The 22,119-nt window shown below is 38.8% G+C and overlaps 1 protein-coding gene across 2 annotated transcripts in view; it reads left to right on the plus strand.

Annotated features, from left to right (window-relative positions):
* The window catches only part of TRAF3 (TNF receptor associated factor 3), a 90,632-nt gene extending 68,726 nt beyond the window's left edge, over positions 1-21,906 (plus strand). Inside the window, exons 9-12 of one of the 2 annotated variants that reach the window (XM_019552542.1) lie at positions 918-1,010; positions 5,495-5,635; positions 12,308-12,482; positions 14,652-21,906. In XM_019552542.1, coding sequence (XP_019408087.1) covers positions 918-1,010; positions 5,495-5,635; positions 12,308-12,482; positions 14,652-15,223 — 981 coding nt within the window. In that variant the 3' untranslated portion in view covers positions 15,224-21,906. The remainder of the gene's footprint in view (positions 1-917; positions 1,011-5,494; positions 5,636-12,307; positions 12,483-14,651) is intronic. The other variant, XM_019552543.1, reaches the window with a different exon arrangement.
* Positions 21,907-22,119: the final 213 nt, after the last annotated feature.

A 22,119-nucleotide genomic window follows, 5' to 3' on the forward strand; every position in this document is an offset into this window, starting at 1 on the left:
TGTTATGTCTTATGTATGCCATTCATTCTTTTTTGTATGTATATGTGTGCATATATGTACATATATTCACATATATATTTTGAATATTTTATATAGAGTGCATACATTGAAGATCATTGAAACTTTTTCAGTTGCTTTGCAGCATGTCTAACATTAAAACTAATGTAATCTGCATTGCAAAACATTTACAAAAATAACTCTTGCAGTATATTATGAATGATGAATGAGGTAATTATGGTCTGCATCTTATGTACTCTATATAATATCTATGTGTGTTTGTAAATTTATCTAGTGGTTATTTGTAACAACATTTGCAGATTGTGCAGGGGCAGCTAATCTGAACATCATAAAGCAGATATGGAAGTATCTTGCTAATTTCTTATAATGGCAAATTAGCCTCTGCAAACCCCTTTGACAGATATAACAAAGCTGGCAGTTTTTCGTTATGAGAACTTAACCATTTCCCTTACTATTCTCACTATATTCTCACCAAGGGGAATTTCATAATAATCCATAAAATGCAACATATGTTTAAATTACTCTTTGGGGAATTGGACGTTAGTGATTGTACAATTTGAGTGTGTTATTTTGCTTTCCTTAGCCTAAAGGCTATACAGATAATTCTAAAATACAATTCATTTGTGTAAATTACTTCCGCTTTATTTCCTCTGATATATCAAGTTGCACTGGTTGATCAATATGGAAATGTACAGCAGTTGCATAGAACACTTGCTGTTAAATTAATTTCTGACTTTTATAGGTTCCCAGCTAGATTTCCCTCTCTCCACATTCTTGCAACATGCATCCATGTACCAACATGCATAATGCTGGTTTTATGTTCTTGTTGTATTCTTTCTTTATAGGTTTTTTTTTTAAAGCAAAATTGGCTAAAATGTATAAATTCTTTGTTGTCACAGGGAACAAATCAGCAAATTAAAGCACATGAAGCCAGCTCGGCAGTGCAGCATGTTAACTTATTGAAAGAGTGGAGTAATGCTCTAGAAAATAAGGTATATCTTCTACTCGCTTTAATTTCATTCATTTCTTTAAATTCTGAGATTTTTTTTTCCCCCATAGCTGTTTGGAAATACAGCTAAAATACCCAAGGCTCAAAAATTAATCAAATCGGTGTGCTCTCCTCTTCATTGTAGTAGAACGCCATAAGAAACTTGGCTTCACAATTAAATACATAATTTTTTTTCATTGGTTGTTGTGAGAGGGTATGTTAATATTTAAGCTGTCAAGCAGACAAACAATAAGTTTTTCAAGTCCCTCTTTTTAGGCAAGAGATTTAGGCAAGTCCTGCAATGTTGGAAGCTGCACCAACCTCTGTTTTTCTGGAAATAAGATCCTGCAAAACTCCACGTAATGACCCAGCTTTATTTTTTAAAATTTTAATTATCCAAAGCTCTCCAATCTTTTTTGATTTGAAGAGAGTGTAACTAAATGAACATACTGTTACTCTGAAGCCCTCTACTTTCTGCCTTGGTGCTGGATCTAACTGAAGTTGGCTCTGCAATGCTCCCCTGGGACTCCTGTGTTTTGCAGAATGTATTTTTGGAATTTGGGAGAATTTACTGAGAACCTAGGTACTGAAGATGACCTTAATAAAGTCCTTTGTTTAATTTAAATTAAAGCCCTTTGTTTTTATTTAGAGAGTAGATCCTTTAGAAGCTTTGGCTTTACGATATTGCATCCAGTCTTTTTTTTTGAAAAGATTCAACATATTTTAAACCATTTTATGAGAGTCTGTATGCATTTTAATGTGAATACAATTTTAGATGGCTTAATTAAATACTTTGTTTCTCAACAAATTGCCCTAAATCTAAAAGCAGAGAAGTCAGGAGCCCTTTTAAGTTGTATTGTAGGATGTTCAAGCAGGGGTGTAATATTAGTGTAGCAGCAAAATAAAACAATGTAGATGGTAGCCTACTGACAAACAGAGAAGTAACTTTGTGGTTTCAGTCTTTGTACAGAAGTTTATTTGTTGGAGCTTAGAGCACAGTCTGGAAAGTAAGTTCCCCATTATGCCAGTGTTTTAGCTCAGGACCCAATAAGAAAATATTTTTTTAATATGTGGGAGAATTCTTCCAGCAAAATTCGCTTACAAATCTATTAATTATATCTTATAGTTTCACTGTAGACAAACAGTGCTGCTCTTTATGCTCACATGCCAAGCTAGCAAAAATTGTCATAAGATAGTGACCGTGTAGGTAGATGAAATATTTCAGCTTTAAAGAATCCAACTTCATATTCTTGATTCCTTTTTCAATAGTCTATTGATGCAAATTACAGCATATTGTTTGAACTAAGGAACACCTGTTATCTTCTTTTCCAGTTTTCTTTAGTGTGCTTAAGAGCAGAGTTAAAATCATCCTGAGAGGTGCTCAGCAGTTCTGAAATTCTCTCTTAATGCTAAAAGAATAAACCCCTTAGTACAGTTTTCCTTGTTTTAGAGCTTATCATTGTCTCTCTTTTCAACTTTTTTGCTTTGTAGACTTCTTCCAATTCATAATAGAGTTGAATTACCGGAAATCCCAGGAAAGTGCCAAGTTACCAGAATAATTAACCAGACATCATATGTCAGTAATTATATTCTAGAGAGATGTGATAAAATTATATGCAACTTAGTAGGTAACCTTTTCTAGGCATTAAAGTGAAATATGCCCTATGAATTAGATTATTGCAGAGACGTTGCTTCTACTTAAATATGTAGGAGAAATCCTGATATCATTGAGGGCAATAAGTGTCATCTTAATGCACCCTGTATATTCAAGTTGATTTGTATAGAAGGGAAAAAGAGAAGTTAATTCTCCCCCCATCACTTTGGGTCTATAATACAGCACTCAAAGGTTGTGAAAACTAAGTCTTCAGATTAGGTCTGTATTAATTTATTACATTACAGAAAACAGACTGAAGAGTCCCAGTCTTAATATTTAAGCTGAAGGTTATTTTGAGGTTGGAGAGTTAATTTTTTTTTTTTTTTTTAAATCATGATTTTGAGAGCATCTTCCTGCTGGGCCAGACTAAGCACCTGAATCTGAACATTTGGAATTTGGGGTTTTGGCAACTGTGACTCAATCCAAACTTTCATGGCTTGGTCTTATCTCCTGAAACCTACCATGTATGTTTCAAAACAAAAGTAATTGACATGAGTTAAACAGGTAAATGTCTGTTCTGTCTGGGATGAAAGGGCATTTTTACACATGGGTGACTGGTACCTCCCGAGTCTTGGGGGGGGGGCACCTGCAGAAGCTGGCAGTGGCGTTGGTGGCGGGGACAGGGCTGGCGAGCACCTGCAGAAGCTGCCAGCAGTGGCAGCAGCAGGGATGGCCCTGTCAGAGGAGGCACATGTCCCCCTGTGCTCCCCCCCTTACCAGTCACCTATGCTTTTTACATGTGCTTTGGGAGGGGTGGAGGGAAGGTGGGGAGAATGGGACTGTGCTTTAATTAGAGCCACTCCAAAAGCAACATTAATTAAAGTGCTGCAGCATCTTGTGTATCAGCATCCTGGAGCCTCTGTGCTCATGTACAAGCACCCAAATAATTTTTCACTCTTAATTTGGTTTGTGATAATTTTCAAATGGTAAAATAACAATTACAATTAGTACTATTGGAAAACAGCTAAAAAGATTGCACTTGAATATTTGAAATATGACTTAACGTGCTTTTTTTCATGGACTCTTGAATTGAGGTACATTATGCAAAATACAGGTAGTCTTTTGTCCTAATTGGAAAACTAGTTTAGTTAAATTTAAAATGAGTACACCAAATAAAATTATAATCTTGTATATTTATTTTATTAGGGTCCTTGCCTTGTGCCTGTTGTTTTCAGATTGAGTGGTGTGTTATCAATGAGAGTTTTGTCTGATCGGGGATTACAGCATGTAGCCCTCTTTTGTATTTTGTAAACTTGGTGGAAAATCTCAGCACAAGACAGGCCCCACTGACTGCAATGTCCACAAACACAGGACACTAACATCAACAACTCAGAGCAAGGTTGGCTTGTGATCAGGTCCTGATCAGGAAATAGCAAGAGGGGAAAAAAGGAAAGAAGGAATGTAAACGTCACAATTAAGTAAAAAACTCCAATTCGTTAAAGAAAAGATTGATACACATGTTAAGAGTAGCTACTTGGCAGAACTGATATATGTGGGAGGCAAGAGTAGAACTAGGAGACTGTCAGGCTAACTCTGTACTTCAAAATTATCTCCAGTACATCAGGCATGCATTGTTTCAGTGACAGGCACAGCTCTCTCTATAATGCAAGGGGCGGGGGGGAAAAGAACATTGTGTTATTTCCACCAGCTCTTTTTTAAGGCCCTTGTCTATACAGTTATATAGGTGTTTCAATATCTATGTCTTTCTGTTGGGCTCTTGCCCCATTGAGCATCGTCAACCTGTTTGGGTCTTCAGCAACTATTGTTTCATTTTGGGGGAGACGGAAAACAAACTTTATCTTGGCATGTAAAGGTTGCTTTGGGTGCCTTTTTATTGTTTGAATGTGATGTAGAATAATTAGCGCAAATTATCAATTATCACTTTTAATTGGTCAAAAGTAGGGTCTTGTCCATGTAAGAGGTGAGAGACTTAGATCAGTTGGGCTCTTTCTAGAGTCTTGCCAAATATCACATAGTTAATGCATAAGTTTTGCTAGGAAGAAATTGTGTAAAATGTGATATGTATAAAGATTGCTTGCACTGTTATATACAGTGATGGGAATGCTGAGTCTATCTTCATGGCTCCAAATAGAGGTTGCATGTAATACTGTAATAGCATGATTGGTATTTTTAAATTAAAAACAGTCACTGATGTGTAATGATAAAAAGATGGGTCCAGAGAGGGAGAAAATAGTGATTGATGTTCAGTGCATCACACATTGGGGGGCTGGTAGTCTTTTAGATTTTCTAGAATGCACAGACTTCATCTGCAGTTATATCAACTGAGCTGCTTTGACAACCTTTCTTAGTATGAGGCCATTTCAATCCCATGCAATTGCCTTGTTAAATTCTTTTTAATTAGAGCATACATGGAGGAGCAGTTTTCACTAATTTCTGTCTTTCCTACCTAGGCCTTTCAATGCTCCCTGTCTCTGGCATTCCTCTTTGCAGTTCTATCCCTCCTGTCAGCACTTGGGAACTAAATAGGCTGCTCTTGAACTATATGCCACACTTAAGTTAGTGAGTTGAATCTTGGAAGCTAACCGGCTAAACAGCAACCAAGTAAAAAAGCCACTGTGTTTAGAATTAAGGTTAATTGCTGCTCTTGTATACCATTTTCTCAATTACCTAGGCTAAGTACAACACATGGGAATGGGAATCGAAAAATGGGTATTAGAACTTTCACGTTTTCTTGCAATGTGATAGATATGTTACAGGTATGGAGAGGGATGTTGCTAGGATCTCACTTCTGGTTCTCTAAGGTAGTTTAAGAAAATGAAGTTTCAGATATTTTTCATAAACTCTGGCGGGAGTAATTGTAACATTTTTTCCAGGTGGCCATGCTCCAGAATGAAAGTTTGGAAAAGAACAAGAGTATACAAACTTTACATAATCAGATTTGTAGCTTTGAAATAGAAATTGAAAGACAGAAGGAAATGCTGCGGAATAATGAATCTAAAATACTTCATTTACAGGTAAGAAATTTACTCCCCCCATTAAAACAAAGATGACAATCACTTCTGTACCTTTACACTTGCCAAATAAGATTTTTTTTTTGTTATTAATGTCAGTTTCATTCAAATGGAGGCATTCACAACATTATAAAATTTTGAAGTAAAGCATTTTGTTTTGCTCAGTATCTGGTTTTTCATATGGAAATGTCTTGGATGGTTATTAACTAATTTTCATTAAAATATTAAAATGGACTAACCCACCATAAGACCATGATGCCTGCAATTCTGCATTTTAAAGAAGAAAGTTCAAAGCTAAAATACACCTTTAATCCTAAGCCTATAATTATTTTTTGCTGCTCCAGAAAACAAAAAATCTGCTTGACCAACCACTGCTACACTGGAGGAAAAATCTATTGTCAAAACTCATTAAATTGTTCTGTACTCATTCTGTGTTTCCTTATTGGTATTTGGGAAGGTTTTCATCATGGGTAAAATTCAGCAGGTCAGCATGGGTTCTCTGCAGTACATTTGAATATTTTTTTTTCTCCAACATATTCAGCATTCTTGTCCCTGAACCTTTCAGAGAAAATCTCTCTGAAGCACCTTTCATCCCCAATAATATCTTTCCAGACTGTTACAATACCATTCTTTTAAGCATTGTTCTGATGCATCCACCTGTAGGAGAGCTGTTTCAACAGTACAGAACAATTGTTTATATTTATTTTAAGAAGGCTGCATGTAGAAACACCATATTGAATCAACATTGCCAAATAAATGTAGGTGTTTTAGGCAGAATGTAAACGTACAGACTAGAATGCAACTGGCATTAGGTTTGTTTTCCCTGGCGGCGGGGGGGGGGGTGTCATGACTAGCAGCACTGTCCTCCCACACTCCCCTGCTAGAACCCTTGCTGACTTGAGAAGAATACTTACTTGGAACAGCAGCACCATATCCTTCAGAACTGTTTCCTGGCACCTCCTTTCCAAGTGACCCAGCCTTCCCTTGCGTAGCTTTTAGAATTTGGTACAATTGTGTTCTAAACTTTGGCTGCAACACCTGCAATGTTGAATTTCACCGTTGCAGAAGCAATTCAGGGTAAAGGCATTGCTCCCTAAATCTAGCATAAGGTAAGTTAACTTGGAAGAGTAACTTCTTGCATGTGGTTCTGTCTCCAATATGTAATGATAGGAAAGGAAATACAGAAAAGGTATGGCAGTGTTTCATGAAGTTTTGATAAATTACTGTAAGTTTTCAAACTTCCCTAAACTGTGGCAGTGGTTCCAGAGTGTATTTAAAAGTGGTTTGTATTTTTAAATCCATGTTAACAGAATCAAATGAATTATTCTTTGGAATTAGAAAGGTATTGGACATTGTTTCCTTCCTTCCTTGTCCATACCTATGCCACATGTGTCCATTCCACTGTTTTGCTGTGTTTTTTCCCAATTGCTAATGCCCCTTTCTCAATCACAATTGGTAAGAACATTCAGTAAATGTATCCTTTGAACTTGGTCTCCTACTTTGGTCTCCTTTGAGTTGGCCAGTCTGTGGTTCAGTAGGAGCTGAAGAAGTTAATTCCCGGTTGTGAGCTATTCTTTTTCCCCAAGTGTTGAGCAGCCATTGTACCAAAGCCATAAATACTTCCAGCATAGTCCTAGATCGTTTGTGTCTGGCTGGGCATTAAATGCTTGGGCCTCCAAGCCCTATAAATGCTGATTTAATTTCTGATACAGTTCCATTATCAGCTGCCATACAACCTTCCTTAGCCTGGGAACAGCTGTGTCATTGATCATAATGGATGTTGTCTGCACTGGAAGGCACATTAGCAATATCAATCTCAACCCTAATTCTGAGCATGAAATCATCAAAGGCATTTAAGCAGTAACAAGAACCTTGGCTTCCAGGACCTCTTGGTTCAAACTAATTTTCTGAACAATTACCTGGCCTCCCAGGTAATTTTTAGTGCTTCCTCAAGTTCAGTTTCATCAGCTAGCTGAGGTGGGCATAAAAGAATTTGTCAGCTACTTCTTCCTAGAAAGAAGGCTGTACATATGGTGTCAAGTCTCCATTATCAGTACATGGTAGTGACCTAAAGCCTCTCCAGAGCTTTAGGCCTAGTTGGGTAACAAAATACTACTTTTCTTGAAGTTTTTCCTACACTGAGTTATTTACCTACCTAATACAGTAGCTTTCTTTTGCCTAGAGAAATTCTTCTCCCTTAGAGTGGAGAGCAAATTTGTGTACCATATGGCTGTGTTAAAATAGCTAGAGAACAAGAAAAATCTTCATTGGGATACTGATCAATGTTATTTGCCTCCTGTAATACTTTTTAGGAAACACTAAATCCCACTTGTGTGGTATATAGTCACTTGTCTGTTGACTTACCCTTTCCTTCCTGTGTTGGGGAATTCTTTATATATCTTTCAATCCAACAGTACCATATTTAGAAGAGGAAAAAAAATTAGTCATAACGGCAAAGTGAGTTATTGCTTCTTGATGTCATAAATTGAAAACATATGTCTTTCCATCCTTATGAAATATTAAGAACCTTTGGAATCCTGCTTTCAAAGTTTTGGAGAATGTTTTAGTTTTAGAGCTAGGAATGGGGCTGGCCCAAAAATAATATATAATTGTTTGGTTTTTTTTAATATAACAGAAAGCATAGCAAATGAGTATCAACAACACAATAACCACCAGACAAAAATCAGTATCTGGAAGCAACATGTATGGTTTACTGCACACACATAGCTGTGTGGGTTAATAACCTAGAGAGGTCAGTTGCTGGAATAGAAAGTCCCATACAGAAAATTGATACCTACTTGAAAATTTATGAGTACAATGTGAGACATCTGCGTGCTTTTAATAGCGTAATTAGAGAGAATAAAATTCTCCACTGCTGCATTAAATTCAGATTTAGTATGTCAGTATTTCCCAGTGTGAGATGCCTCTGCCTCCCTGTAAATGAAAAATATATAGATCCCAGTGCCTTTTTTAGTGGAATATAGACTGATTGCTGATGACTCCTTGTGTCTGGTATTCTCAGGAACAATTTTGGGAGATAAAATATAATCCACTGTCTGACAACAAACAAAGCTGTAGTTCTTTTTTTAAACCTGAGCATATTTTGGGCAAGAATAGGGTATTAAAAATAGCTTAGTAAGGGAAAAAAGTTGCTTCTAAAGAGCAATATTAAAAAGTTCTTCCATTTTGTCCCCTTTCTTCTAGGAAAAAACCCTTGCTTGTAGCTTTTTGGTATTTTTGCTCTTTTGGCACTTAATTCATCTGACAGTTGCTCTTTGTTTTGCCTGTTGGTTGATATAACGTTTACTGCCAACTGGTGTCGGTCAGAGATTGAGGCTGCCTGCCACAGGTCACTGTACAAACACTAACAAAAAGATAGGTCCTGCAAATGATAGTGTGTGCAAGTATAAAAAGGGGACGCTTCTATGGCCCCCTCTACATCTTACAGGTATTGTGCAATTAACTGGTTAATTGTGCAGTTACCTGGAGACCAGCTATTTGTGCAAAGTAGTCATCACACATTAAAAAGCTCCAGCTAGCTGTAATGTTAGACCTCAACAAGTGTACTAACTTTATAACTGGTTTCTATAGACCTTTAGTTTGCATGTGTAGGTGGGTCTCCCCTGTGGCTAGGAGCCCCATCAGCTGACCAGGCTTCCAGCAGCAGGAGTGCACCATGTCCAGTATGGAACCCCTGAGCCCTAGGAATCGTGGCAGCTGCAATCCCTAGGGTCTAGGGGTTTTCTGTGCCCCCAAGCCCTAAAGATCATGGCAGCCATGGTCCCCCGGGTCTGGGGGTTTCACCTCCTCCCCCAGCCCTAAGAATCCTCTGGCCCTGGTGGTTCCCGCACCACTGGGCTAAGGGATCATTGCTGAAATGATCCTCTGGGCCCTGGGGGTTTCATGCACTCCTGGGTCAAGGAAAATGTCCAGCCCTGGGTGTGTTAGAGGTACCCCCACAGCTGGAAGCCCCTCCATCAGGGTGCATGTGTTTCCCAGCTGTGGGAGCTTGGTTTTTGCTGGTGCAGGGAGAGCTTGGGATCAGGCTCCCCCTGCACTGGCAATAAGGCTTAATGGGATCCCACAATCGTACCTCCTGCCATGAACGTGCAGCATGTCAGGAGGTGTGATTGTGTGAATTGTGCCTTAGATCCCATGGTGCTTTTACCTGCATGTGTGCAGGGGACCTAGGTACCCTTTACATCTCTCAGTCTGCAAACTCCTGGCCACAGCCTATTGGTTGTTCTTATAAAATGAATGCAAGCTATCTGGCTTGTGCTCCTTTTTACACTCATTGCTGATGACTGGTCCATACTTTACTCCCGTACTACCTTCATCCTAGAACAGAGGATGAAATAAAGCTGGGTATTTGTGGTTTGTGATTAGCATCCCCAGGCACCCTAATATCAGTCTGTTTGATGCGATCACAGTGCATGCATTCTTGATTCAGGACATAGCTTTGCTTCACAGAATCATAATTTCAAGGTTGATGCATGCCTGTTTTGAAGCATTGGTTTAAAAAAAAAAGGTTATTCTAGAAAACTTGGAGCAGGAAAAAAACCCACACTTATAAAATGTGATAGTTCTGTTAGCAGGCTGTCGAACTTAGAAACTTTGCTTAATCTTTACAGATTTGCAGTCTGTAACAAAAGTGAATAATTAAAAACAAATCCTAAAGGAGGAGTGAAGGCAATCTGAGGTGGAAGGGTTTTTCCTATAAAGAATATTGAATTAATGATGAAGTTATCTAGAAAGCAAACAAAAATTAAATTGAGCCAACTTGGTCATTTTTTTTTTGTCATCTTCCTAAATGAAATTTTTTTTTAGAAGTGAAAAAATATTTTTAAATTTGCTGGAGCTGATAAACTGGAAAGTCACTATGGAAATTTGAACTGTAGCTGGTAGCAAGAGTAGTTTCTTGTCTCAGATACTTTTGCTGTCAATTAAACTTGCTGATTAAATATGGGGTTCTGGCTAAAATTCCTGGTGCTTTAAATTTAGCTTGCCCAGTATAAACTATTTTGCTATTCTTGCACTGGATTTAAATCCATGTAGTAGAGATTTTATAGACATTAGGGCTGGAAGGGACCTCGGGAGATCATTGAGTCCAGCCCCCCGCCCACAGGGCAGGAAGTCAGCTGGGGTTATCAGATCCCAGCAAGATAAGCATCCCATTTACTCTGGAAGGTGTTCAATGTAGGTGCTTGAACCACCTCCGATGGCAGGCTGTTCCAGACCTTGGGGGCTCGGACAGTAAAGAAATTCTTCCTTATGTCCAGCCTGAAATGGTCTTGCAGTAGTTTATAACGATTCAACCTAGTCATCCCTTGGGGTGCTCTGGTGAACAAACTTTCCCCCAGATCCTGGTGGTCACCCCTGATAAACTTAGAGGTGGCCATCAGCTCACCCCTGAGCCTGCGCTTTTCCAGGCTGACGAGCCCCATGGCTCTCAGCCTGTTGTCGTAAGGTCTGTTTTCCTGACCTCTGATCATGTGTGTGTCTCTTCTCTGGACTCTCTTAAGCTTCTCCACATCCTTTTTGAATTGTGGAGTGCAAAACTGGATGCAGTACTCCAGCTGCGGCCTCACCAAGGCTGACTGTAAGGGGAGAATGATGTCCTGGGATTTGCTTGAGAAGCATCTATGGATGCAAGCCAGCATTCACTAAGTTTGTTTCTTTCCCAGTTTTTTCCATTAACCTATTTACCAAGGTATTAAGAATCAGATGAAGTACCTACCGAGGCATAGAATACTTTTTTGCATTTCTTAAGCATAACTTAAGAAAAAAGTCGTTGAACCAGTGGGCACCTTCAGGATGCCTGGACTCTTTACATTTAGGAAGAAAGGGTGGGATTTTCAAAGAGCCTAAGGGAGTAGGAGCATGAGTTCTGACATAACAGGCCTTGGGCACCTAAGCTTAAAGCACTTGTGAAGCTCTCGCCCAAATCAAACTTGACAGACTTTCTTTGTGAGGCCTCTAATATCCTTGCATATTACACTTAAGTTAAAATGAGCGTCTGTAGCCAGGGGCCAAAATAAAGAAATTTGCTTTTTTCTTAAAATGATTTTTTCTTTGGAGATCCTTACAGTGCTCTCATAAGAATTCTTAGCACTTCCATCATGTGTTTGGTTTCTAAAGCAGTGTACAAACATTGAGGCTTACTTCTTGTGAAGCTGTTATCTCCATTTCACAAGTTGTGAAAACCTGAGAGGTTAAGTGACTTACCAAATCTGTACAGCTGCTCAGTATGGCAGAACCAATAGTAAAAGTTGAGTTCTTATTTTAATCCTGTTCTTCTAGATTATAGACCAAGGTTTATTTTGGTTTATTTTATAATGCTTGACCCACAAGTGAGTGTGAGTGCAAGTAAGTCACGGTTCTCTGGATAGATGCAAGATCTTTTATTAGACCAACTAAATAGTTGGAAAAATGTTATTTGCAAGCTTTTACCCAACAGCTTGCAAAGAACTTTTTTCCAACTATTTAGTTGGTCTAATAAAAGATCTCGCATCTACCCAAAGAACCTTGCTTGCCTATGTCCTTAGACCAACATGGCTACAACCTGTGTAAGTGACTTTTGTCGTCCATACATAACCTCGTATAACTTTCATTCTTTTGAGCTTTTCATGGTAGTTGTCTTTTCTTTTGATTCTAATTTACTGTTTCTTCATAAAGCGAGTGATTGACAGTCAAGCAGAGAAATTGAAAGAACTGGACAAAGAAATCCGTCCCTTCCGACAGAACTGGGAAGAGGCTGACAGCATGAAGAGCAGCGTGGAGTCCCTTCAGAACAGAGTGACAGAGCTGGAGAGTGTTGATAAAACCACAGGGCAAGGAGCACGAAATACTAGTAAGTATAAGGATGATGGAGTGAAGGATGACCCAGCAGCTTTTACTTTTGCCTAAAAGAAAGGCAAATGAGCAATTTTTGTTGCTCTTGTGATTTCTCTGTTGAAAATATCAATAATGTTGACCCTTCAGTATCTTGAAAGGGCATTATGTGCCTAATTTTTTTTGTTAATGGCACAACCCTACTTTACAGGCTGTTTCTTAGACTTGACTCCCATCTTACTTGCTTGTGACTATAACCTTGATTACAGTTGGAACTTAATTGCAAGTATTTTCTCAGCTGATTTTAAAGTATTGACAAGTCTTTTTTTGGTTAATGTTCTGCCCGTAATAGATCATTACTATATTTATTCACTTGAAAATGTGTTTCTAGGGATAGGCTGACACACTTTTATGTCCCAAGAAAGGTGAATGTTTGATTCAAGAAGCTGAATGAGATCTGTTTGAGTAATAAGGTCAATTGCTACTTTTTGAACAGGGTGGTGAAAACCAGAAGTTAGCAGTAGAGTGTGGATGGCTCTTAAGAGTTCAAACTATATTGTTTGGGTCAAAGGGAAATTATTTTCTAAAGATAATTTTAATAAAAAGTCTGCCACTTGTGAGTACATTTACTTCTGTATACTCCCTGCTTTCGTTAACTTTGACAGAGTAGGAAAATACAAAGGAAAAAAGTGACAAATACTATTTTCCATGAGAAGAGAACAAAAGTGCCATTAAAAAGAACCTGCAAATAAAAAAGCACTCAGCCACAGTTGCAGAAGAATATTTATTCACAATAGAGCAAGATGTGGGGCGAGGTGGACATGCTGTGTGGGGGGACAGAATCCAGCTAGATTTAGACTGGTTACAGAGGTGGGTGGATGAAAATAGGATGGAGTTAAACACAGACAAGTGCAGGATGCTGCATCTAGGGAGAAGAAACCAGCAACACATCTATAGGCTGGAGAACACTCTTCTCAACAACACAGTGGTAGAAAAGGACCTTGGAGTCATTGTTGACTCCAGGATGAACATGAGCTGCCAATGCAAGGAAGCGGTCAGTAAGGCTTAACCGCACCTTGTCCTGCATCTATGGATGCATCACAAGCAGGTCCAGGGAGGTGATACTCCCCCTCTATGCGGCACTTGTCAGGTCGCAGTTGGAGTACTGTATCCAGTTCTGGGTGCCACCCTTCAAGAGGGATGTGGCTAACTTTGAGAGGATCCAGAGGACAGCCACTTGCATGGTCCAGGGGCAGCAGGTCAAGCCCTACGAAGAGAGGCTAAATGGCCTGAATCTATTCAGCCTCCACAAGAGAAGGCTGAGAGGGGACCTGGTGGCTGTTTACAAACTCACCAGGGGGACCAGCGGAAATTAGTTAAAGCTCTGTTCCCCCAGGCACCACTGGGGTTACTAAGAATAACGACCACAAATTGTTAAAGAGAAGGTTCAGGCTGGACATCAGGAGGCATTACTTTGTGGTTAGGGCTGCCAGGCTCTGGAATGGGCTCCCAAGGAAGGTAGTGCTCTCTCCTACCTCTGGGGTCTTCAAGAGGAGGCTGGATAGATATTTGGCTGGGGTGTTATGACCTCAGCACTTGTTCCTGCCCAGGCAGGGGGTCAGACCTGATGATCTGTTTAGGTCCCTTCTGACCCTAAGCATTATGAAACTGAGCATAGCCTGAATTTTCACTTTTAGTTTGTAATATAACATTGTCTGATCTTTCATCCAGGATTAATAGCAACAACAAAAAAAAGTAAAAAGAGAAAAAAGATTCTGTGCAATTCAGGATGTTCCTACATTAAGATGGGATCACATGTTTAATAGTCATTTCTGAAGGCTTCTGTAGGAGCAATCTTTGCTAGTAAACATTGATAAAAACTGATTAGGCAGCAATATCTATGACTATAGCACAGTGCTTTGAACAGTGTTTGTACTGGATTATTTGAATTCTTGAAATTTTTACTGGGTGTGTGACCTCAATTTCCTCTGTTACGTTAAAGACCCAAATAATACCATTACTTTATGGCAGAATTATCAGTGGAAATTGTCACAAAGGTGACTAACCATGATTTGGTTCTTAAAACAAGATTTTACTATATGCAATAAGAGCGCTGATGATACTGATTTATAAATCTATGTATTTTTCTTTTTTCCCCTCTTTACGCACATTTCCCATGTTCTGTTAGGTCTGCTGGAGACGCAGCTAACTCGACACGATCAAATGCTGAGTGTTCATGATATTCGGCTGGCTGACATGGACCTTCGATTCCAAGTTTTAGAAACTGCCAGTTACAATGGAGTATTAATTTGGAAAATTCGAGATTATAAACGTCGAAAGCAAGAAGCCGTGATGGGAAAGACACTGTCCTTGTACAGCCAGCCCTTTTATACTGGATACTTTGGCTATAAAATGTGTGCCAGAGTTTACCTTAATGGTGATGGCATGGGAAAAGGGACGCACTTGTCATTGTTTTTTGTCATAATGCGTGGAGAATATGATGCATTGCTTCCTTGGCCATTCAAACAAAAAGTGACTCTCATGCTAATGGATCAAGGAGCATCTCGCCGTCACTTAGGAGATGCTTTCAAGCCAGACCCAAACAGCAGTAGTTTCAAGAAGCCTACTGGAGAAATGAACATTGCATCTGGTTGCCCAGTCTTTGTGGCTCAAACTGTTCTAGAAAATGGAACGTATATTAAAGATGATACTATTTTTATTAAAGTCATAGTGGATACATCGGATCTACCAGACCCCTGACATATAGCCAGGGAGACAGATTAAAGAGAAGACAACTCCATTTGGGGGTTTTATATCAGTTTGTCTTCAATCAACCGTCCTAAAGCTCAGAGAACCACTTTGTGGAACAGAAGGAAGAGTTTGAAGGCATAACTGCTTAGGGTCCAATGGCGAAAGTAGCAACACATTAAGAAATCATACCATGGTATATTTTTTAATAGAACTAGCAACACTTAAACTCTGAAGAATCGTTTATTCCTCGTGAGGATAATGATTGCGGTCAGAGAGGCTTTTTTTTTAAATTATTAATGATCTAGTCATTTGGAAGTGAAAAGACACATACAATATATGCTGAATAAATTACTTGACTTTTCTTCCTTTAAGCTAGAATACAAAAAAAGTTCACATGTGGGCTAGAGGGGAACTGTCAGCATGTTAAGTAAAAGAAGAAATGATGAAGTAATGTTTCAATTATGATATTATCACTTTGAAAAACTAAGTGCAATCTTGTCTGAAATATAGTATATTGTCTTTTTAAGGCCTCACCTGGTCTCTGTTTTAATAATTACTTTGTCAGAAGACCTTGACAAATATCCATGTCTTCTTAAAATATCTAAATCAGAATCATATTTTTATTTAAAGTTCTATTGTTACAGAAAACATTTTATTTTACAACTGTTGATAGACTGATATTTCTTGGAAGAAAAATAGAAGATATCAAAACACTGGTTATCACTTGTGATAGGAAACGAAACTATTCAACTATTGCTGTTATTTCTCTTTAGAAATGTAAACCTACAATATATGTCGTAGTTAATGACACTATTTCAAAATTAAGGAAAAATCACTCATGGATGCTGTGCATCATTATCAGATTTATAATTGTTTTCACCCTAAACTAGGGCATTTGTTGAACTTTGGAGTTCTAAACGGAATCCTGTACATTTTTTAAAGTTCTGCCCCATGCTTTCCAATCAAGCTATATATATTGCTGACAGCATAAATGTGCAACACATAGTATTTGCAGTATTGGGGAGGAGGTGTAATGTTTAAAAAAGAAAAAAAAAGCCACTCATGATCCTGTATGTTCATTTTGTACTAGGAGTCATTGCTTCTTACTGAGGATGTAATTAGCAATGTCTTAATGGAGAGATGGTGGCTTGCATGCATACATGTGCCTTAGGTGTGATGTGCTGCTTATAAACCATAGCTTTTTATTCAGATTAATTCTAATATCTGAAATGGTAGCTTAACTGGACTTCAGACATAATGTGTACCCTTGTCTTCAGAGCCCTTACAATTTGCAACATGTAAAATAGAAGCCAAAGTCCATTTTTGGCTACCGGAGCTTCTATGGCTTGACCATGGTGGAATCCATCTTACTCAGGTGCCAAAACTTTACGCACAATGCTCCTATGGAGCTTGGACTTTGAGAACGCCCCTCCAGGCTAACGTGAAGGAAGGAGTCATGCTTCCTCCCATGCCTATGTATGAAAGGTGGCTGTACTTTGAAATGGCCTGTCTGAGAATGCTAAGAGGCTGTTATTGAAAACACTCACAGATGGTAGTGCTGACAAGTGTCTTAGCACAGGTTCCTTCATCATAACTGCCTGAGCTTTAGTGGAAAGCATTTCCCAGCCCTGAATCATGCTGGCTGATTCTTCCTTTTTTAATAGTCTGAGACAAGTTAACCTAGTGGCATAACCTGACTATATATCAGCCATTTGGTGCTTCTTAATATCCGAGGTATGCCTCAGTGGAGAGAACTGGTACAAATATGTTCTCTTTTCCCTTTTGTGAACCTTTGAAAGGGAATTGCACGCCTCATTCTTGGCTGTTGGGTTGTGTCCATTCAGTTTTCCACTTCTGGGGGCATAGCCACAATTTTCATTGAGGGCTCAGTTGAATTCATGCCTTTGTAGTTCAGCTTTGTCTTTGTTGCCATTGTCTTTTATGGCTGTGCCTTCACACGCAGTGCCTGCAAGAAGTTCTTACAAATATACAGTGCATGCTGAATGGTCTTCATGGGTTTTCCAGGCACCTGCCACAATACTGCCTGCTTCTTGGCAGCCAAAACATTCAGTAGCAACTCGTCTTCCTTTTCTTGCCTTCCATTGTCCAGGTACTGTATTCCCTTTATGGTACAAAGGTGTCAATAGGTGCAACCTAATATATGGAGGCATGTGCTAGTATTTAATTTCTGGCACAGAAGGAGGACTTCTGCAGAAAAAAAACCCATATATGGCACTTGCAGTTTCACGCAGGCTGCATATGTAAACCCATCACTTATGCTTTAGGGTAAGGATTTACTTGACTTGTGTATCATTCAGTAGCGGCGAATGTAGGCAGCCGAGCTTTTGTGTATGTGCATCACAGAATTTTACTGAAAACAGGATTCCCAAGTGGAAATGTCCAAAGGACTCTTCTCCCATTGCGAATGCATGTACTGCAAAATTTAAATGAGATCGTATGGCCATGTGAAGACAGTTTATATCCTGTTTTGAATCTGGGACTGGAGAGATGGGTATTATAATCTGGGCCCAGTGTGTTCTGCATATCTGTGGTTGCAGACTCCCACTTTTTGCAATAGAATTGTGCTCCTGAATCCAGGCTTGTATTTTTAATGGCTTCTAACCCTTGTGGTTGATAAGAGAATTTGAAAATATGAGCAAAGTGCAAAATAATAACGTAGTCTTCCTGAGTCTGCAGAAAGCCTAAAACAGTAGCTCTAAAAGGTCTGAATAGCATATCGTAGTGGGATATTCACTTGGAATCTTCTGATGAAGATTAAATGTCAACATGGTTAATATTTGACTGCTGATCACTGCAGTCGAAACATCAGCCAGCATTGGTAAACTGCAGATCTCAAACTGCTTTTCATGCCTCCCCAAGTGCCAAAAGCCCCACCTGCCAAAACAGCTAGGTTCACTTGCACAGCTTCTATAATGCTGTAACCTGCTTTCAGTACAAATGTATTTTGGCATGTGCATTGTTTGATATCAAAATAAATAAAATGGAGGCCTACTAGGGTTTATTAAAAACTCTGTGAAGCTGGCAGAAGATCTTCAGGCCTCCTGCATACTGCAGAACCCAGGAATCTTAGTTCAATTTTCCATGTAGCCTCTTGTGGAATATGCAAGGCCTTGACTAAAATCTTTCATTGCAAAACCCACTGAATATCCCTAAGCTGCGAGACTTATATTGCATATGCAGAAATGCATTCCCTCAGCTTTCCAGTAATGAGTATGTAGCATTTAGTGAAGATAAGACCATTCTCTATAGTTTAAATAGAGGTGAAAAGATGCATTGTGCTTCACTCCTGGGGACTGGGTAAAATTATTCAATGTTTTTTCCCCAAATATACCTTTTAAAAATATATTTCTGTCCCAAGTATTTAGAAATCTTTTGGGGACCTTGTATAATCTGTCCTCAGGTACACTCATGAAACCCCATTAACTTCTGGAGTTGCATGAGTGCTCTAGAGGGGTGTCATAGCATTCGTGTGGCAGTGTTTATAATAACCACAGAGAAGGATTCTTCAGTAGCATCCTGTCATTATCCACAGTTTAGTTCTCCTTAGCAATGCACAGCCAAGTGCAGTTGCTGTTTTTTGTTTTTTTTATTCTAGTGACTCTCCAACTTGATGTATAAGCATCTCCCATGGCTGTCTTTACATCTAGTGAAAGGGTCTTATATACCATAAGTTGGAGGTTGCCTTTGTGGCTCTATATTACCAATAATACACATACATTATTTACAGTCTCAAACTTTAAACAGGATGAAACTATTTCAATGTTTAAGGACTAATCTGAGATCCTTGTGCATGACCATGCCTGCATTGCTTCTTTAATCTTAGTAAAGGAATCTTGTTTCAGCTGTTGTTGACATGGTACACCTTCACAACTTTTAAGTCAAAGCTGACTTAAATATGCAATGTTGATTTCAGCCTTGTACTGTAACTTTGTTGTTCTTCTCAAAGAGAATGTGCAATAGGAAAACAGAAAAGAATGGCATAAATTTAACAATAGTGACATTTAATGGGTGACATGCTAGTTATCTTATACATATGAGATGCAGTTTAATTCCTTTTCCAAATTGATTTTTCTGTTTGGAAAAAGGAAAGATGAAGATAGGAAATGTGCCTGTTTCTGTGCCTGGTGAATCTCTCAAATAAAGGATAACGGAGATTTCTGTCAGTTGTAGCAGGTACTGAACCCCATGCATGTTAGGTTATGATTATAGTGCTCCAGGTGCTCAACCTGCCCTGATTATGGCATGTTGGGACGGAGTTTAAAACCCACCTATTTGTATCTATATCCCATCATGTGGAATAGGCGTTTCACAAACAATGCAGTTTCTAGGAGTATTGGTTCTGTCCAATGCTAGACAGAAGTTTGCAGGGAATTATCAGAAAAGTAGCAGTCTGTACCTCGTGATAGTATAAAACGTTACTGCAATCTTGATGCCTTGATCTGTGTTAACTATGCAAATATATAAATAGGTGGAAAGAAAAAGATATTCATTATAAACCTAATCTCTTAGTTTTCACTGTTTTAAAAATGTTTATATATATATAAATATATATTCCAGGTTTGTCCATCAGGCAAAGAATCATTTCTTTATGTAGAAATTATTAAAATAACTCCAGCCCTCCAATTATTCCTGGTCTAGCGGTGCCAAATATATTTTGCTGCTGTTACGGGAGAATTGTGGATAATTGCAAACCTTGGATTCTCTTTCCAAGTTTGTAGACCCAGCTAGCCCACTGCCCATCACAGCTGCCTCGTCTCACCAAGGGAGCTTATTGAGTCCTCCTGAAAACCTTATTGGAAAGTTCTGTGGAGTGACAACTAAGTCACATGTCTTTCACTTGGTTCATTCTCCTTTAAAGAAAAATTGGTGGTGGACACCTTGTTGGAAAGGATTTGTTTTATGATTTGAAAGCCTAAAACAGTGGTAAAGCAGCTGGACCTGTTCCTGGCTTTCTTATAGCTACTTCAGCCAATACCTCTTGGCTCTGATTGATTTAAATTCCTGGTTACTTTGGTAAAAGTCAGCCTCAATTTTTGATTCTTAGTGCTTTGTCCAGTACAGTGAGCACTGTTCATCTACAAGGCTCTTTACAACAGTAACTAATCCTTACTTATATTCTACAGATGGATAATTGAGGATGAGAGAGTTTAAATCACTTGTTCAGAGCCATAAACTGGGTTTCTGTTGGAGCCAGGATGACATCAGAGGTTCCAGTTTCCTAGTGCTGTGCTCAAACCACTGGACTGCATGTAATCTCTAAATGGAGCTGAGAGAAGTGAAGTGACACATCTTGAAAACCCATAGTCAAGACTGAAAGGGCTAGACTTAAACACACAATCCGTCATGACTTGGGGGCATACGTATGGAACAGCCCACTTGTCCACACCGTACCAATTCTCTGCTTCACAGGACTAACAACTGGTGGACTGAAGGGATAGTACAGCACTCGTGTACGTAATAGCAGACAAACTCAACTTCCGGTTTCTGTTTGTGGGATGACCCAGTAGAGTAAGTCGAGTCTTTCTTTTGATGTTGCTCACATCTGGGCAACTTTGTAAAGTGAATTAATTTTGGTTCTCTTGGCCTATACTGTGACCCTTTCTAAATCTGTTTTGTTCAGCCAAAAAAACAGAGGGCTTAACTATTCTTATTTCCTGCCTTCTAATCCAAGTTTCAACTGAGAAGAGCCAGATGGAGGAGGGTTAGGGAGAATTTTTGGATGCAAGTTTAGGAGCATCCTATAAGATTTAGAAGAGTTGAGAGATACAGCACACAAGGGGTCTGTTTATTCCTATTTTTCTTTTAATTTATCGGCAAGAATGCAGCTTTTGTCTTCCATTTCATGATCTTAGTGTTGATACTAGGCTGTGTTTTTTCCAAGTTAGGATTAGTTCCTTAGGGTTCAGATAAGATCTAAATTTTCATGGAGATGCACCTGACTCGAAATCCCAGATCAAAACATTTCAAAACGTTTGTGAAGTTTAGGTCTGGATTCCAACTCTGTGGCTTACTTATCCACCCTTTCAGGGAAGGGTTTACTGTTCTTGTTGTTTGCTGTTCATGTTTTGGTCCTTTGGAACTAAACTTTTAATTTGGTTGCCAGTTCTGCAAGGACTTTTTAACTTCTTTAACAATGCCAGTGTCTACACGCACCGTTGCTGGCAATGTGATGCGTAGTGATAAAATTTGACTCTGTCTAAGGGTTACTGAGATTAAACCAGCATATTACCATCAGTAAAGGTCATCCTCCTGCATAGTGTTCTGAGCTTTGAATTCAGGTATAGCTCTTGTATGAAGGGACACATTTTCCAACTATGACCTGCGTCACTGGCAGAGAGTTGTATAGTCTGTACTTGTGGAATGGGGAAAAAAAAATCCAGCTTTTATCATTGCTGATGTACCATATGATCCACGTTTTCCTTGTAGGCATTGTGTTTATATTACATAACTTTTGGGTTTTATAGAGTAAAAAGGGAAAGTTCAGGATTTCTTATAGATGATATAAAAACTCCAATGACTTAGTGTTAACTAGAGAATGTGAAGAACATCCCATTTGGAGATGATGGGCTACAGGATAAGTCCATTTATCTTAGACAAGTAGGATAACCTTAAGATGCACAAAATAGCATACTAATTGGAAAATTAAAAGCTGATATTGTTTCCAAGAAATTTATTTTTAAAAAACCTATAGGAAATACATCAGAAGTCAAGAATAATGTATAAATTAATGTTTTAAAAACTTGTGTAACTACTTTTCGTCTCATACTCTTCAGTGAATGGTACACCTCTTGTGTTCAGTTTTATGATCCAAAAACAAAGACCAAAGAAGGCCAACTTCATTTGATTGTGTATATTCTGCCTGTCTTAATTATCAATAGCTGTAC

This window comes from Crocodylus porosus, unplaced genomic scaffold (genome assembly GCF_001723895.1).
Source record: "Crocodylus porosus isolate Cpor-Errol unplaced genomic scaffold, CroPor_comp1, whole genome shotgun sequence".
NCBI lineage: Eukaryota > Metazoa > Chordata > Crocodylia > Crocodylidae > Crocodylus > Crocodylus porosus.